Genomic DNA, 18,497 nt, shown 5'->3' on the forward strand with positions numbered 1-18,497 from the left:
AATGCGCGTGGGGGAGTACATGAGTAGTTTCTGGATAAATTGAGAATTTTTGTCACATGGTAGACGTGCTGGGGTAGTCCGTGTAGTTGCAATGAGCACCGTGTCCAGATGGCTCAGTGGTCAGCGCATCTGCCTAGTAACCAGGAGACCTGGGTTCGTATCACAGTCCAACAAAAACTCTCAACTTTACCCATTGATTTAAATCAATGCCTGCTCGCAGCCAGTGTCTGTAATTGGTTCAAATGGCTCTGAGCACTATGGGACTTAACTGCTGAGGTCATCAGTCCCCTAGAACTTAGAACTACTTAAACCTAACTAACCTAAGGACATCACACACATCCATGCCCGAGGCAGGATTCGAACCTGCGACCGTAGCGGTCGCGCGGTTCCAGACTGTAGCGCCTAGAACCGCTCGGCCACACGGGCCGGCTGTCTGTAATTACTTTGTGTCTTAAATAGAATGATACCGCAAGACGACTGCTTATTATAAACAGGGGATCCAGGTTCGTTTCCTCGTCTGGCACGATAAATGAGGTTATTTTTTATGTTCACTACGCTTCTTATCAGGAGGCAGTTTTGGTTGAATGTCGAGCTTACTCAAAGATATCGGCGTTTTTTAATTCAAAACGTGTATTAACTGTCTTCGATCTGGCTACCAGTCGCCTAGGGTGCAGTTGCTATTGTTGCGGAAGGCTCAGAAGCGAACGGTGAGTGACGCTTGAAGCGCGGTAGTGGGAGGCGTTGGCGGCGAGCCTTCCCCTCCGCTCCCCTCCCAGCCCCACACTTCTAGCGGGCCTGGACGCACGCGGCTCGACAGTCAGCGTCGGCGCGGCTCTGCGCAACCACGGCAGCCACCATGTCCTCCACAGCGGCCATCGCCCCGGAACCTGGCACGCCGGTAAGCCAAACACTTTGCTGTTTGGACGTCTGGCGCACTTTCCGTGCAGCAGCGGCTCTATTCGCGCGAGCAGGTGTGCACGCCGAGCTTCAGCTGTCCCTTGGTCACACGCGCCGGAAAACACGCTGCGTTCAGCAAGACTTGTATTCGACGACGCGATGTGTGTGCATGGCGTTGACGTGCTGCACCTACTTTACTGTACTTAAGAAAACAACAGATGGAGCGATTCGCGAGGCTAAGCCAAATGAAAACCGAAAGCTTTGTAAGACTCTTTACGGTTATTATTATTGTCCTCTCTGAAGGAAGATTGCAGAAACGTGCGAAAAAAAACAATCTGATTGTGAGACCACTACATCAGGTAGCGCCTAAATACGCCTTAGTTCTCCATGCGTACCTTTCGCGGATCGATTTATCATCAGGAAACCTTCGTTATTGTGTCTCATTTGTAAACAAAACAGGTTTTTCTTCCTCCCTTTCTTTTCTTCCAAGAAACTGATGGGTCTTAAAGTACAATAATACTCGTAGACAATGGAGAATATTAAAATAGACAGGAAGGTGTAATATTACGTAACTTCCTGGCAGATTAAAACTGTGTGCCCGACCGAGACTCGAACGCGGGACCTTTGCCTTTCGCGGGCAAGTGCTCTACCACCTGAGCTACCGAAGCACGACTCACGCCCGGTACTCACAGCTTTACTTCTGCCAGTATCTCGTCTCCTACCTTCCAAACTTTACAGAAGCTCTCCTGCGAACCTTGCAGAACTAGCACTCCTGAAAGAAAGGATATAGCGGAGACATGGCGTAGCCACAGCCTGGGGGATGTTTCCAGAATGAGATTTTCACTCTGCAGCGGAGTGTGGCTAGTTCTGCAAGGTTCGCAGGAGAGCTTCTGTAAAGTTTGGAAGGTAGGAGACGAGATACTGGCAGAAGTAAAGCTGTGAGTACCGCGCGTGAGTCGTGCTTCGGTAGCTCAGGTGGTAGAGCACTTGCCCGCGAAAGGCAAAGGTCCCGAGTTCGAGTCTCGGTCGGGCACACAGTTTTAATCTGCCAGGAAGTTTCATATCAGCGCACACTCCGCTGCAGAGTGAAAATCTCATTCTGTGTAATATTACGTGTTCGCAGGCTACACTTTTGATTGTCACTACATGTCCAAATATTATTTTGGCTGCAACTGTGACAGTGAAGTGTGAGTGATTTAAATAGTAAAATTCGCTAGCATCCAATTTTGAAGTCTATTTACAGTCTCATTTAAGTTACTACGCCCATGATCCAACCAAGAATCTTCTTCACAAGATTCTATCACTATGACGTGGAACGGGTCATGTTAGAGGCTATGTATTAATTACTTGCTATTGTATATTGACTACGTTCATACCATATATAGACTACCAAATGGTAAAAATTAGCTTTAACAGCAAAATTTTATCCTCAGTTCCGCATTTTTTTATTTTATGCTAAGGCTAACAAAACATAAAATTTTGAATTTTAAACTTACTCTGAAAAGTTAACTAAGTACCAAATGTACGAGGTGCACTCAGAAAGTAAGGTGCCATTAGGTGCGAAATGGTAACCACTGTGAAAATCCAATGGAACTACTCACAGCCATGTTGGGCAGTGTCGTTAGTGTGTCTGTCGATCGCTTCACCTCGCTCTTTTCAGTTCAGAGCGCACGTGATCACTATCATGTAGAAATGCCTAGAACAAACAGTGTCTCCCGCCAAGTATGTGAATCTGGTGAGAGATTTCGCCTGAAGCTATGCAGCCGACATAACATAAATGTCATGCATTTATTTCTTCAAGACAATTTTCAGCCCCATTCTACAAGGGCAATGAAGACGCTCCTGCAGCGTTGTCGATGGGAAGTGTTTGATCACCCACAATACAGACCTTAATTGGCTCCCTCCGTTGTTCATCTCTGCTCACATGAACCAGTGGCTACGAAGACTTTTTGACACAACCAACGAAAGGCAGACTAGCTTAGGGAATTGGTTGAAAGCACAGCGGCTGTTTTCTGTGACGAGGGTACTGGAAAGTTTGTACAACGCCACGACAAATGTCTTAAGTCGGAGCGGGGACTATTTTGATAGGTAGCTGGAAGGTGTGACTAAGTGTTGAGAATAAATTTTTGTTTTGTTTTCGCAGTTGTTTTCATTTCACGAGCGTTCGGACCTTACTTTCCGAACAACCCTCGTAAATACAGACTATATAAAAACATATATCAGAAACCTTGAGGATTTAGTCTTTATATTAAAACATTTTACAAAATCATATGAACATGGGTCCGAAAATTCTTCGTTTGCGAGGATGAAACGATTTATTATTTATGGCACAAAAACTACCTGCTTCCATGCATCCTCTCTGAGTCTGCGTTGTATACTTTTCTGCACGTTGTGTAAAACTCCTGCTGTGTTTCGTATTTGGTCGAATCTATTTTGGATACGCTCCGTCAGAACACCGACATTTCGTGCGGGAGCTGAATACACCTTAGTTTTTAAGTGTCCCTAAAGGAAAAAAAATCACTGTACTCAAATCTGAAGATCCGGAAGGCCATGGATCCTCTTCGACCAATCCCCCTGTTAGGAAAAAATGTTATCGAGATGGTGGCGAACTATCGATGTAAAGTGAGGTGGAGCACCATCGTGTATAAATCACATTCGTTGGATGACGTCTGGAGCTCCAAATATATCGTTGTGATGTGATGGGTGTTTTCTAAAACAGAACAGACAATATTTAAACGGAACAAAGCAAATGCTGCTACCAACTGCAAACAAGAAATTGAGTAAAAATGCACATTTGAGGTGAATTGCACAACCGGGAGACATTACAGCGAATTTCTCTCATATCCCCCTAATGAAGAATTTTCGGACTCATTTTCATATGAACTTTTTGTCGTGTTTTGAAGTCTAGAATACATCTCTAAAGTTTCTGAGAGATGTATTTATATACCCTGTATTATTAATACTCTTCGAATATAAACAGGCAATTGTACGTGCATTTTCCGACATTCTTATTGGGAAATGGATGAGATGAAATAATGACATGTCTCGCGAAAGTTACCGTAACTATTTTGTTAGAAGTTTATCTAGAAAAGTGGCTGGTAACTGCAGTTTTACTATGAGAATAGGTGGACTGGCTGGAAAGTCACGACTCCGAATTTTTATGTGAAAAGTCTTAAAGCTTTTTAAATTAGACAAACGTTATTAACATCCTACATCATTATTCCTTATGTCTACATATTTACAGTTCTTGTCCCTAGAAAGCTCCGAGTTGTAGCGTGTAACATTGCGGTGTGTAACTACGTCGGCGTGTGTATGAGAAAAAGCGTGCCGCAATTGATTTTCGAATTGGAAGAGTTCGTCCACAAGTGGGGCAGCCTCTTCTTCAGCATTACGATGCCAGGCCACACCGGAGCGCTGTGACATCTGCAGCAATACGACGCCTTGGGTTCACTGCCATCGACATTTTTCCATACAATCCCAACTTGGCCCCACCCGATTTTAGTCTGTTTCCAGAACTCAAAGAACATCTTCGAGGATTTCACTTTGACAGTGATGAAGCGATGCAAGCGGGCATGAGGCTGTGGTTCCATCAATAAAGCCGAGCATTCGACAGCGACGGTATCAACAAACTGGTCTTTCGCTGGGAGAAATTTTTTTCGTTGCCGGGATGTCTGTTGAGAAATAAATTTGTAGACAGATGTAGACTATTAATAAAGTTCATTTTGTTCAAAAAGCTTTAAGAGTTTTCACATAAAAGATTCGCAGGCATTACTTTTCAACACACCCTCTTAATTTTCTTTTAGTTATTATGAAGGAGGGTGCTTTTCCTTTTACTTATACTTCGCGATGTAGCTATAGCACCGGCATTTCTTTTTCGTGCCTATGTCGTCCACGCTAATCACAGTTCCGTACGATCATTTCATGTCACAGCTACTGCAACAGTTGATAGGGAAATTGTACTCTTATTCAGCCAAACTACATTCTTGACTATTCCGCCGCGCGGGATTAGCCGAGCGGTCTGAGGCGCTGCAGTCATGAACTGTGCGGCTGGTCCCGGCGGAGGTTCGAGTCCTCCCTCGGGCATGGGTGAGTGTGTTTGTCCTTAGGATAATTTAGGTTAAGTAGTGTGTAAGCTTAGGGACTGATGACCTTAGCAGTTAAGTCCCATAAGATTTCACACACATTTGAACATTTGACTATTCCGAACTGTGCACGGTCCACTGCTGTTCCCCATACTGTTATGACAGTGAGCCGTTCGGCTTCACAGCGCCCTGAGAAAAGACGGTCATTTATCAGTAAACTAAAATTATAAGCCAGTAGCTTACCTAGCGACTCAGTCTTCGTTAAAAGAGTTTCTTTGATGTGCTGAACGAAGCTGCCCGATGTGGTTCATGTGTGCATAAACAGTTTGCATTATGAATTTCTCCCGAGATCCTCCTTTTCTACAACTGAAAAATGCAACATCTAAAATGCTTTTCGCTATTTTATCTTTTGGAGCGCACATAGTGCCACTTTAGCCTATTCCTGCTGCATATGATGGGAAATGGCAAAAACTTATTCTTTTACAAGATGGACGACGGGAAATTAAATATAGATAATTGACGCATCTTATACACCTTAGATAACGCCCTTACTGACAGCTATGATTACATCTGTCGGCGTTCTAATAACAGACATAGAGAAATGACTCTTAACTAATGCCTGAAAGGGTTACTTTCGTCCCTAAGGTTGCAAATGATGTGGAACCATATTGCACACTAAATAGAGCTCCTAAATATCCGTGGTAGTACACTAAATCGAGCGTCTTAATAGCTGTGCTGGTAAACAATTCATTTAAGTGGTCCCCCTTAACAATGGCGCTCGTGTTTTTGGCAGATGACGCATAGCATTAAAATGTAAGTAACTGAATGCATACATTAATACATGAGGAGATGTGAATGACTCACAGACAATTCGGGAATGTGCATATTATCCACCTGTCATTGAGTCAAAGATATCGCTTAATATCAATTCATAGGTCTTAACACTGCGAGAAGATTTTATTAAAGGCGCATCAAAATCCCCCCTCGCCCCCCTCTCACCCCAAAAAATCATGAAGATAACTTCAAACAATTAACTGGTGCTCACTGAATGATGCTTGTATTAATCATTGATTATTACCACAATTTTGTATTATTTTTAGTTTCAGATGCTTCATAGGTTGCAGTGTATCCTGAGACTAAACTTTTGTGTACACTGTTATTTATTTCCGTAGAAGGTATCAACTTTAGTCAAATAAGATTGCTAAATGTATCAAAATACGTTGTCTTTACATCAGACATATCTGCACTACTTTTGTTTCGATGTACTTACTTTATTTCTTTATGTCTGGACAGAAAGACGGGTAAATAGTGGTTGTAACACAATTCTATTAACGTAATTCGTGCACCTATCTACACTCACCCAGTCCGAAGTTGCGCTCCCTCTCTGATGCCTTTTACATAGCTAGTCGTAGCAAGCTTGTTAATTCGTCGCGTAAGAAACAGATCAGTTTCGTTTTTAAATGCAAAAAAAGAGCGAAAATGGAAAAGAAACATAAAATCTTGGTGAAAAGGAGCACACAATATATTTCCTCGTTGGCTAACCGTTTTTCGCATTTTATACGCAAACAAATAATAACCTTACACCACAAAGTTATTGCACTGCGTCTCACACTATGCACAACAACGAACCGATGTTTCTTAACGCTCTGGCACTACGACAAATACTTGACCTTTACTAAGAGATGCAAGTCTTAGTTTAATTGAAATAAAGAAATTTTTGGGCAATTTTAGGGAAACTTATTAATGCAGTTCGAGATTACATGCATAGATCAACGACCCCCTTCAGTCGCTTTAACATGCAGATGTGTGTAGTTCACTTAAAGGATAAACAGTGAAATACGTGATGTATTCAGCCACCAACGGGAGTTGCTGCTTCCGTCCGTGTGAATAACCTATACCGCAAACGGTATGCGCGGAGGCGCCCGATGTAGTCGTGTCGTAATAGCTGTTGTTGAATGGTTGCTATGGTTACGGCCACTGAAAGTGGGCCGCGAATCGCTTGTGTGTCACGATTCCTTCGCCGACCTTATTTAGAGTCCATGCCTGAATCAAAAACAGTACCACAATGAAAATTTCTTGTGTTCTCTACTAGCGAGCTGTGTTTATTAAGTAATCACACTTAAATAGTAGTAGCTTCTCCCATATTGGCAGCTCAGAAATAATTCGATGATCTCCTTCTCCTAGTGTGTACCAATAGCATCTGTAACTTCTCACGCGTTTATCTTTCGACGCAAATTATTTTACTGGATAGTTATGAGCCGGGAAGCGAATATTGTGTCAAGCTATCAAGCTAGGCAATAACTACATTCAAATTAACTCAGGATAGTCACATGGTACTGAAAAAAAGGACCCTGTACTGTGTGCACTGTGGAAGATTTTGCACGTGAGAGAATGCTTCACAGTGGAACAAATTTGGTTATCGCTGGTCTGGAGGATGAGTACCTTTTTATATTCACTTCTTAAGAGATGTGTACCGCGCTTGAAGTCCGGGTTGTCAAACTAGAATTTCCGTGTTCTTACGAACGTCTAGAGATTACAATTACAAAAGGAGTAGCACTCAACACCCAGCAACATACGAATTCTGGGTTCGCCTGATCTGTAGCTTGCCAACGGAGGCCGAGTTTTCTGATGCAACATGTTAAAAATTTAAGTGGTTCGTAATTAACAGCATACAAATGGCTCTGAGCACTATGGGACTCAACTGCTGTGGTCATAAGTCCCCTAGAGCTTAGAACGACTTAAACCTAACCAACCTAAGGACAGCACACAACACCCAGCCATCACGAGGCAGAGAAAATCCCTGACCCCGCCGGGAATCGAACCCGGGAACCCGGGCGTGGGAAGCGAGAACGCTACCGCACGACCACGAGATTAACAGCATACAGATTTGAAATTTTGTTCCCACTTGTAGAAAGCTACATAAGTTTGCGTAGGAGAGCGGTAATTGCAAGTAAAAGCGTCCTTCCACATTTGGCTGAATTTCGGCTGGTTGGAGGGCATAAAGGGGATCACGCTGCGAATTTCAAACACGGTGGTTCAAGTATTCACGCCGCACTGAATTCTTATGATCAACATGCATGCGAGCAATGTAATGTAAGATTACCGAATAACATAGTGTTCCCTTGCTAGTTTATTCACAGTTTTACGACTGTAAGGTAGCAAGATTTTGCCACTATCCTTCTAATATTCTATAAATTCTTTTTGATTTGTATTTACATCAGATCACAATCGGACTATTAATCATTTCATTGACTGATACTGGCCAGCACCACATAGTAACAATTTCTGATGTGCTGCATGCCTCGGTGTTAGAGTTGAGCACAGACAGAAAGGGCGAGGCGCGTTACGCGTTTCTCAAAAGCCACTATCGGCTAAATAGGGCCTAGGAAGAATGGTGAAGTGTTCAGCAACTGCCCCGAGAGAGACGGCAGAGCGAGGAGGCGGCGGTTTACAATGGTGGAGACCGCAGCAGAACTCCGGTACCGCGCTCAGTGCAGGTGGGAGATTGCACTCTGGTGAGACGAATATATATATATATATATAGCATACCTGGCAAAAGAGCGTCAGGAGGCGGAACAAGCAAAGAGACATTCTTTTAGTGTGTATTAAGATCGACACGAGCTGACCTCCAAGAAATCTTTTCATGGAAAGTGCTGAGGCACGCTTCCCACCATAAAACAGAGATGTGTATTTGGTTGGTGGAGTACTATAAAGATGTAGGAGGGGAAATGGAAACTTCCAGAAAACGTTCTGAATGGAGTATGAGGTTCAAGTGATTGGCTGGCAGATTCATGACCAATGTAGTGGGAGGTAATGTTTTTGTATTGACTGCTGGGTTTCGTCACCTGAGCGCAAATGCAGACACTGCGTGTCCTAGAGGGAGCGGGCATTTGGCGCGGAGAGGCACTTCTCTCTAGGGATCGACCTAGTGACTTTACTGGTGACAGCCACTGTGGAAAATCCAGCAGTTAGATTTCGAGAAGTGTTACTTTCGACGCAAAGAGTGCGGGGTTTCTCCGTGAACAGAGTTGTCCATCTGCTTACTCGAGTGACGATTCTTTACCTATCTGTGGATCCTAATACACACTGAAATCTGTCTTTATGGAAGAATATTTGAGTCGAATCTCTGTTCCTCGCTAGTGAGCAAACAGATATCTTGAGTCGTGATCTGTCTTGTACTGAGGTCGTATCAGCCCTAGGAGCTTTCTGATGGCATACTGCCTCCACTGTGTAGGTAAAGAATTGCAGATATGGCACATACATCATCTGCACGGAGGCCAACGCGCCAATGAACACATCAGCAGTACAGTACAATTCCTGTTCGTACTTCAATAGGTGATAAGTGCACTCCGGTTAGGTGGTTAGGGAAACACTCACAGTAAATGTGTTGAGTTCCATTTGCTTGTCCACTGAGCTTTTTTTGAGAGTGCCAGTCAGGGTGTAGGTTTTCTGTTTCTCACCGTCAACTAGTATAAGTCAACTTTGTGTCCATTTAAGGGGGGTGCGGTCTAAAGAAAGACAAACATATATCCTGGCAATCTCGAAATTACATTTAGAGTAGAATCCGACATTGTGTACTTCATATTTATTCAATTTTTTGTACTCTACATTTTTTTTAAGAATAAATAATTTACTTTATTCAATTTGTGATTCATTCTGGTAGCATTCCAATAGGAATGAGTGGTTTTAAGTGCTGAACTGAAGTGAAATAAAACCAAAATGATACCTCACTTTATGCAAATCCCTAGATGTAGGCTGTCAATGACAGAGTCATTTTCAGGAGAGGTGGCGCAGTGATTAGCACACTGGACTCGCATTCGGGAGGACGACTGTTCAAATCCACGTCCGGCCATCCTGATTTAGGTTTCCCCTGATTTCCCTAAATCGCTTGAGGCCAATCCCGGGATGGTTCCTTTGAAATTGCACGGCAGACTCCCTTGTCCATCCTTCCCTAACCCAATGGGACCGATGACCTCGCTGTTTGGCCCCCTCCCCCAATTCAATCAAACATACACATATTATACAGGGTGTTCCCGTAACAGAGTGCAAAAATGTAACATGACATAGAGAATGCTCCACTGAACAGTCTGAGGTAGAGAACCTGGGGCCGCAGAAGCCAGCTTAAGGAGATATGGAAGTAAACTTATCTATCGCTTTGTCTAGCAGTACTGTTTTCCAGCTTATTTACAACTAACGTGCGTACAAGTTTACACGTACCGTGCTGTTTATTTGCATGTACATTATTTATCTCCTGTAAGAAAACAAGGAGGACCAGTCCAATTACCAGGACGTCACGTGCAGGTTTTGTTTACTTTCTTGTCCATGAGGTGGCTCCGTTGCATCGTATTTAGATTGTCCCAAGACAGAACGCATTATGAACCAACGACAGACCCTATTACTCAGTGCTATTCAGAGACGAACAGTAAAACATGATGGAGCAGTACCGGTACAGTACTTCCTGGTCTCTGGATTGCAAGGGGAGGTCCTATTCCATGGCCTGAGAGGTCACCTGACCTGAATCCCCATGATTATTTCCTATTGGGATATCTAAAAATACTTGCGCATGAGACCCCAGTGGAAACTAAGAAGAAATTAGTTGCCAGAATAGTATCTGCCTGTGGTGTGATTCGAAACACATCAGGGATATTTGTCAGGGTGCATCAGAATCTTGTTCGCCGATGTCATGCTTGCTTTGAGGTTGATGGCCGTCAGTTTCAGCACATTTTGTAAGATACAATACAAATGATAAGTTCATTGTGTCAGTGATGGTATTTGCAGTTAACTAATGGAAATGGAAATGAGCGTTTGGCGTCATTGGCCGGGAGGCCCCTTACGGGGCAGGTCCGGCCGCCTTGGTGCAGGTCGTATTACATTCGACGCCACATGGGGCGACCTGCTCGCCGGATGGGGATGAAATGATGATGAAGACAAGACAACACCCAGTCCCTGAGCGGAGAAAATCCCCGACCCAGCAGGGAATCGAACCCGGGCCCGTAGGACGGCAATCCGTCACGCTGACCACTCAGCTATCGGGGCGGACAGTTAACTAATGTAAATAAACAAGTACACAGTGATATGATTTAATTCCTGTTACCTTCTTAACCTGGCTTCTCCGACCTCTGTGTCGTGTTAAATTTCTACACGTTCTTACGGAAACACCCTGTATGTTACCAACACCAAGGGGGTTTACAGAGACATGTACACAAAAATGGATGACAGGATTGCTAATGCTAATACCTAAGCAGAGAGTACAAAAGGGGCTTCAAGGACGCATCTTAGTCCATCTCTTACGCCCGATAAAATCTATAGTAAGAATTACTCCACAACGAAACATACAACCATCGACTGCAAGTATCCCAGCTCGATGAAATCAGAGAAGACTACAGTAGTTATGTGTGTGGAGAAAATTATTGTAATTTCAATCTTCAACCGGAGCGTAAAAGTTTATGAACATGCGGTCTCCACACATCAGTCTTAATGGAAACTACCCTCTATTAAGTTTGAAGATATTGTCAAAACGGATTTAAAACATCCTGTAGTGAGGCCATCTGGCTACACGACTATTCTACATACCTCACTTTTCCTGCCAATGCGTAGCAGTAAATAAACAAATGATCTTTGAATTGTGTGTCCAATGAGTTCTTAATGTCCTACGACAGAAGTGTAGCTGTATCAAATGCATTGTGTGACCTTCACAGCTATTTTATTTATCTATTCTCTTCCCAGACAGCCGGCCATAGTGGCCGAGCGGTTCTAGGCGCTACAGTCTGGAACCGCACGACCGCTACGGTCGCAGGTTCGAATCCTGCCTCGGGCATGGATGTGTGTGATGTCCTTAGGTTAGTTAGGTTTAAGTAGTTCTAAGTTCTAGGGGACTGATGACCTCAGAAGTTAAGCCCCATAGTGCTCAGAGCCATTTGAACCATTTTTTTCTTCCCAGACAAAGGCGATCCAATGGACTCAATCTGAGCCTTTACAGTTCACGGCAATTCGGAAGCAACGACGCAGCTATCTTTCATACCTTGTTTCGAAAGGGCAATCTCCTCCGGAAGTCATCACTTGCAATGGCTTCACATTACTTTTTTTGTCGACGCGAATGATTAAAGATCTTTTCACACAGTCGATAACAACCATCATGTGGACAAAGCACCTGTCAAAATCCGTGACCCTGAACCGTATCTCACGATAACCGATGAGAATCGAGATAGGATGCATAAAGCTACTTACAGACTGTAAATCTGTTAAGTGCGTCACATCTTCTGATTACGCCTTTTCAGCTAATTCTATGGGTTAGAGACATTGTTTGGCCGATAGCCTGCTGTTATTAATACCTGCGCTTATCTTCCTCAGTAAGAATGACAATGAGTTATTAATCTGATGTACGACAGTTTAGACACGGTGAAATGGAATCATACGCTGCACTGCTAAGCACAAAACATTGTGAGAATGGTTGCGCGCAGTTCGTGAGATGTCTGTGACACCTTGACAACCGGCACTTCTCTGCGAGATATTAATAGATCTGGTGCGTTATGTAGAAACTAACGCGTTTGAAGATGAACCTGCAAGGTGCTGCAGGTCATGAAACGGTTATTTGTGGCGGAAAGCGAAATATGTACCGTACTGGCCCGAAGAGAGAAGAGGGAAGGAGAGAAACTCAGTGTAGTTTTATATTTTTATTCGGAGAAAAAGCTCACAAACAGTCAAATCAGTTGCTATAGTAAAAAGGTTCATTCAAATCCCTTGACCTAGGTTTCAAGTCTTTGAAAACGTCTTCTTCGGATCAATGACTGACGTTGGTTATACGGGCAACATTATGTAACCACTGCCAATCATTGATCCTTCCGAAGAAGACGTTTTCAAAGGCGGTGCAGCCTAGGTCAAGGGGTTCTAATAAACATTTTTACTAGATAAGTATCTGTATGGTGCGAAAATCGGTAATTGATCATAAGTAACGAAAAAGTGATCCACATGTATGCTAAAAGCAATCTATTAAACTTCGGTTACACGATAAATCCATCAAATCTAAAGATCGTAAATTCAATTAAATACCTAGGTATTAAATTAAGAATGACTTAAAATTGGAAAGAACACGTAGAAAATACTGTGGGGAAGGGGAGCGAAAGACTGTGATTTATTGTCAGAACACTTAGAAGATGTAAAGATCTACTAAAGAAACTGCCTACACTACGCTTGTCTGTCCTCTTTTGGAGTACTGTTGCGCGGTGTGGTTCCTTACCAGATATGATTAACGGAGTACATCGAGAAAGTTCAAAGAGTAGCACGTTTTGTACTCTCCTCTGAATGCGAAAATATTTTTTTGAGGCCGACCTACATAGGGAGAAACGATCATCGTAATAAAATAAGAGAAGTCAGAGCTCGCACGGAAAGATACAGGTTTCGATTTTTCCTGGCTCTGTTCGAGAGTGGAATAATAGAGAATTAGTGTGAAGCTGGTTCGGTGAACGCTCTTCCAGGCACTTAAGTGTGATTTGCAGAGTATCCATGAAGATGTACATGTAGATTCACTATCAAGCCCTCTCACAAATCGTAAAAAATCCGTCATACGAGTATATCGTACTTAAAACTACATGGAAGAGAACAGTAAATGCAGTGACAATTAATACAGTGACAATGGAGGCCAGATTACCAATCCCACAATTATCTGTATATGTCACTTTGATTCAGAAACAGGTAGTTCTCACAATTTTCTGTTATCCTCTTTTCTGAACCACATTCGTTCTGTTATTTCCGAGTTACAGCTAGTCATCTTAACGAAGTCGTGCATGCTAGTGCTGCTAACTAGACAAGTTATATTGCTCAGTGAATGGCTACGGCCAGTGATCTTTAACGGAAGATTTTCGTCTCTTGGAATGCACTCCCATTGGGCCAGAGCGCTGCCTTGACACCGCGGCAGCTGTTTGTTCAATAACTGTATTCGACACGCAACGCCTTCCCAGAACGGGTCGATGGGAGATCCGCCCAGACGCTGCTGTAATGGACACCTCTGCGCGACGTGGTCAGCTCAGGTCACGATCACGCTACGAAAGAATAGTGCTGTCCCACTATATGTGGAGACGCAGATAAGAGGCCACATAAAATACACTGCCCAACAAAAAATGTGAATCACTCAGAAGGGGAGGAGGAACGAAAATGAAACTTCTTGGTTTGAGAGGGTATGTATGTTATATATGTGATTACGGAATCGACTTGGCAGAATGAGCTCTCCTATATGACGCTGCATGCCTTCTGGCTTGGATGTATGGACTGATATTGTTCCGCGTCCAGCCATCCTGATTTAGGTTTTCCGTGATTTCCCTAAATCGCTCCAAGCAAATGCCAGGATGGTTCTTATGAAAGGGCACGACCGACTTCCTTCCCCGTCCTTTCATAATCCGATGAGACCGATGACCTCGTAGTTTGGTCTCTTCCTCCAAAACAACCCAACCCAACCCAACTGATACTGTTGGGAAGGGAGTCATAAAGCCCTTGTATCCTTTTCTGAGGCAAGCTTCCCCACAACAGTTGTAACTGGTCCTAGAAATCCTGGATACTGACGCTGGGACATGTTCTATCGATGACAGACCTGAACACGGGAGTACCTCATCACCAAGTAGACAGTTCATAGAGGCATATGTCATGTGTGGACGAGCACTGGCTAGTTGAAAAATTGCATTACGATACTGTCACATGAGGGGTAACATATGGGAAGCAGGGTCTTCATGCTGTCAGATTTCCCTCAGTCACTGCCAACAATAACTTGAATTCATATCCAGTGGGTTTTCACACCATGGTGCAGGGAATAACACCGCTGTACCTCTCTAAAACATTGGAAGAATGTAAACCTCTGCTCAGAACGCCGCCGTACATGCCATCGATGGTCATGCTGGGTAGTGTGCAACCACGATCATCTATCACCAATAGTCCATAGACCCCACCATGGCACCACTCCAAACGAAGCTGTTTGTGTTCTGATGCTGACGGCAGCCTAAGTGTGGGACCTTAACTCCCTAGCCAGTTGTTAGTAGTCTGGACCAATGGTGCTGAATGACAGAGTATGTTGCGCGGAGTCCATTACTTGTTCTCGGATGGCAGGCGCGGATGTGAAAGAGTTACGATGTACTTCGTGTTCATTACGGTGATCCCGCCTTGTGGTTGTCAGATGTACTCGGCCGGAACACGACTACGATTATACCTACCCTCACATTCTTATGCAGTCCAACAACGGGCCATTGTTACATCCCAATGCCCCTCATTTATGGATATTGCACGACTCGGCCAGCAGACCAAATGGAGACCCACAACGAGCCATTTTCTGTCAGGTGCTGATAACACTATATCATTCGAGTACACGACCATGGCCATGCTGGTGGCCATGCTGCCTGTCACAGGGCATTTAAAGTCTAATTGTTTACATGCCAGCTTGTACGAAGCTTGTGCTTGTACGAAGTACATTAACAACCGACCACGCCTTGTGGGCGTTTCACCTTGTATTATTATTGTTATGCGGCAGAGTATACGCAGAACAAGTAAGTATGTCGAGGTGTGGCTTTCGCTACGTTATAGCGGAAAAGTGGCAAGTTTCCTGGCCGTACACAAGTATTTTTAACATTTTTTTATGTCGATTTTTTGTCTGTTTGCTCGGAACAAATTCTGCAGTTGATGTTAAACTAATTCCCGATGAACTACGGACAGGAAACTTTCAACATAGTGCTGAACTGTATGACAACGAAATATTAAGTAGCTTTTGTGTCTGGTGTGTGGCGGAGGGTACAATGTACTTCTGTTCGGCACAGATTTTGCAGTTTATTTCAGACTATGTTCCCGATGAGCTAGAACCTTGAATCATTAAACATACCTCATGAAAATGCAATACTAAATCGCTTTCTTGTCTGGCGTGAGTCCTGTTTCAGTTGTGAATGTTTCACGGTAGGAAACCTCTAGTAAGCCTCTGTGTGAGCTCGGTTCTCTCTAATTTTTACCTTCACGGTCTTTTCGCGAGATATAAGTAGGAGGAGGCAATATCTTCGTGGAGTCAAGTAAACAGAAACTAAAAGTGAGGTTTACCACATGTCTCTGTTGTAATCTCATCATTATATTTCAAATCGATTGAAAAATTTCTGGCTTGCAAGACTAAAAAACAGAAATAATAATTTAAAGAAAAAACTTGTTAACATAACACGTTTTTAAAAGTGACTAAAACGTATAAAATAACTTTTCCTAGTTCCATGGAGGTTTCCTAATCCCATACAGACTGTCCTGAAAAATTTTTGCTTGTGAATTTTTTATATCTACGACGAGACTTGTAAAATCTCAAACGTAAAACATGGGGTACATGCGGCGGTAATAGTAAGCAGTGTAGAGAATAGTTGTCGTTGATAAAAATCACACAACATTCCGTAGCACTTGCGGTGCCACAAAATCGTTAGTAACTTAGGTAAAATAATCGTGCATCAGTTATCTATTGCATGTGCTCCACGTTTTTCGTTTTAAATTTTACAGGTCTTGTCATAGCTGTTAAAAATTCACAAGTACAGAGTTTCAGGACTATCAGTGTGGGGTTAGGAATCTCTATGGGGCTAGGGAAAATTATTTTATACTTTTTAGTCCGATTTAAAAACGTGTTATATTAAAAACTTTATTCAAATTATTATTAACGTTACAGCTGCCGAATGACGACATCAACTTTTTTTTTAAAGTGGAACTATATGCTTGTTTTGAACACATTAAAATGAGACTTCAAAGAGGATTTTAGTGACATAACAATCGTAGAACTTGATCAAATGCTGATGTGACAACGGCACCACGAACCACTGCACCACGAGTAGAGGTTGTAACGGGACATCCTCCTCTAGTAGTTCGATTCCCGGCGGGGTCAGGGATTTTCTCTGCCTCGTGATGACTGGGTGTTGTGTGCTGTCCTTAGGTTAGTTAGGTTTAAGTAGTTCTGAGTTCTTGGGGACTGATGACCATAGATGTTAAGTCCCATAGTGCTCAGAGCCATTTGAACCTCCTCTAGCATTACTTTTCCTCAACAGTAGTTGTCGATACCATTATTATTTTTCGAATTTTGGACAGGTCAGTATCATCTCAGTTGCTTTTCTGAAACCTTTCATATAATTTTGTACCCAATACGTTATATTGCAAGTTAAAAGTTATAAAATGAATTACTTTATAAAATGTTTTAGTCTCGATGTTATATTCGATAAGTACTAGTTCTGAATGTACAGTTAAAATTGTTTTTTTTTTTAGAAACATCTGAAATTACGAACTACTGACACACATAAAATTTCTCTTATTAATTATGCAATACTATGCTGGTTACTATGTTTATTTCTGGATTCATTTATGAAATATTAATCTAAAGTAAAACTGTAACAGAACCTAGTAGAAATTCATTTGTTACGAAAAATTGGAAGTCCTTTGGAATATGGTTATTTCCGGAGAATGTGAGAGTTGTAAGCATGCCTCTGATATGATCGGACGTATTTTTGTATTTTGTGCGAACAACGTGATTTCGGCTTTGTTAATGTGATATGCTAAAATCTGAAATAATATATTTACGTAAAAACAAAAAAATCTGCAATAACAATATCCAAATTTATTTAGATCAATTCAACCGCAGGCACATAAAATGTGTCATTTTCAGCTTCAAAAATCAGAGCCATAAACAAGAAAAACTGGAGCCAACTCTACAAGACGAGCAAAGTAAACTAGAAAATGTATTGCAATCTTTGTTCCTCTCAAATCTTCGTAAAAGACTAATGTGGACAATATATGGAATTAGGAAGGAGGGGGGAGATTACAAGGTCCCATAATGGTATGCCTTATTGTGCAAAATGTGTGCAAACACGTAACCGTTCTTGAGTTTCCCTGTGCGCTTCATGGCTGTTGCAGCGATCAGGAAACTCAGTCATGCAAGTACTCAAACTTCCACAGTGTCTACGACAGTCGTTGAAATGCATATGATTTTTGCTTATGGCGAACGAACATGGCCAAACTTTTAGAGCAGCGGTACAGTTGTATACTGAAAGGTATCCTCATTGCACCAAGCCCTCACGCTCTATTTTTCATATGATATAAAGATATTCAAGAGTGGCGGCCAGCCCCGTCTACGCATGTGCAGCACGAAGTATTCTCTACGGCCGGACGACTTGTCTGGCGCAGCAGTAATAAATTATACACACAAACCTTCCTTGTGAACCGACTTGTCTTTTAGTGTAAACCATATTGGAATCGGTAGAGTAGTTCCTGAGATTGCCCCTAACGTTCAGACAGAAAAATGGCCCACTTGCTTGAATTTGTAATACGTACAGATGTTGGAAGCGTGGAGACAAAATACACCAGCGAAAAAGTACAGTAACTATTACAGAAATCCAGATAACCTTGAAGCAGCGGTACATACATATCACTAACAGACAGCTTGAATATGCGAGTGGGGTTGTTCAAAGAAGTGTTCTGAGAAACCTACACGGTCCAGTCTGATTAATGTGAACACGTTCGACTTCAACGTGCAATAAC

General features: G+C 42.7%; 1 protein-coding gene across 4 annotated transcripts in view; it reads left to right on the forward strand.

Moving 5' to 3' along the window:
• Window positions 1–793: 793 nt before the first annotated feature.
• Window positions 794–18,497, forward strand: part of LOC124605728 (ninjurin-2-like) — a 144,978-nt gene continuing 127,274 nt past the window's right edge. For all 4 annotated transcript variants that reach the window (XM_047137601.1, XM_047137603.1, XM_047137602.1 and 1 more), the window contains exon 1: window positions 794–898. In XM_047137601.1, the coding sequence (XP_046993557.1) occupies window positions 857–898 (42 nt within the window). In that variant the 5' untranslated portion in view covers window positions 794–856. The remainder of the gene's footprint in view (window positions 899–18,497) is intronic.

Source organism: Schistocerca americana, chromosome 3 (assembly GCF_021461395.2).
Source record: "Schistocerca americana isolate TAMUIC-IGC-003095 chromosome 3, iqSchAmer2.1, whole genome shotgun sequence".
In the NCBI taxonomy this organism is placed as follows: Eukaryota; Metazoa; Arthropoda; class Insecta; order Orthoptera; family Acrididae; genus Schistocerca; species Schistocerca americana.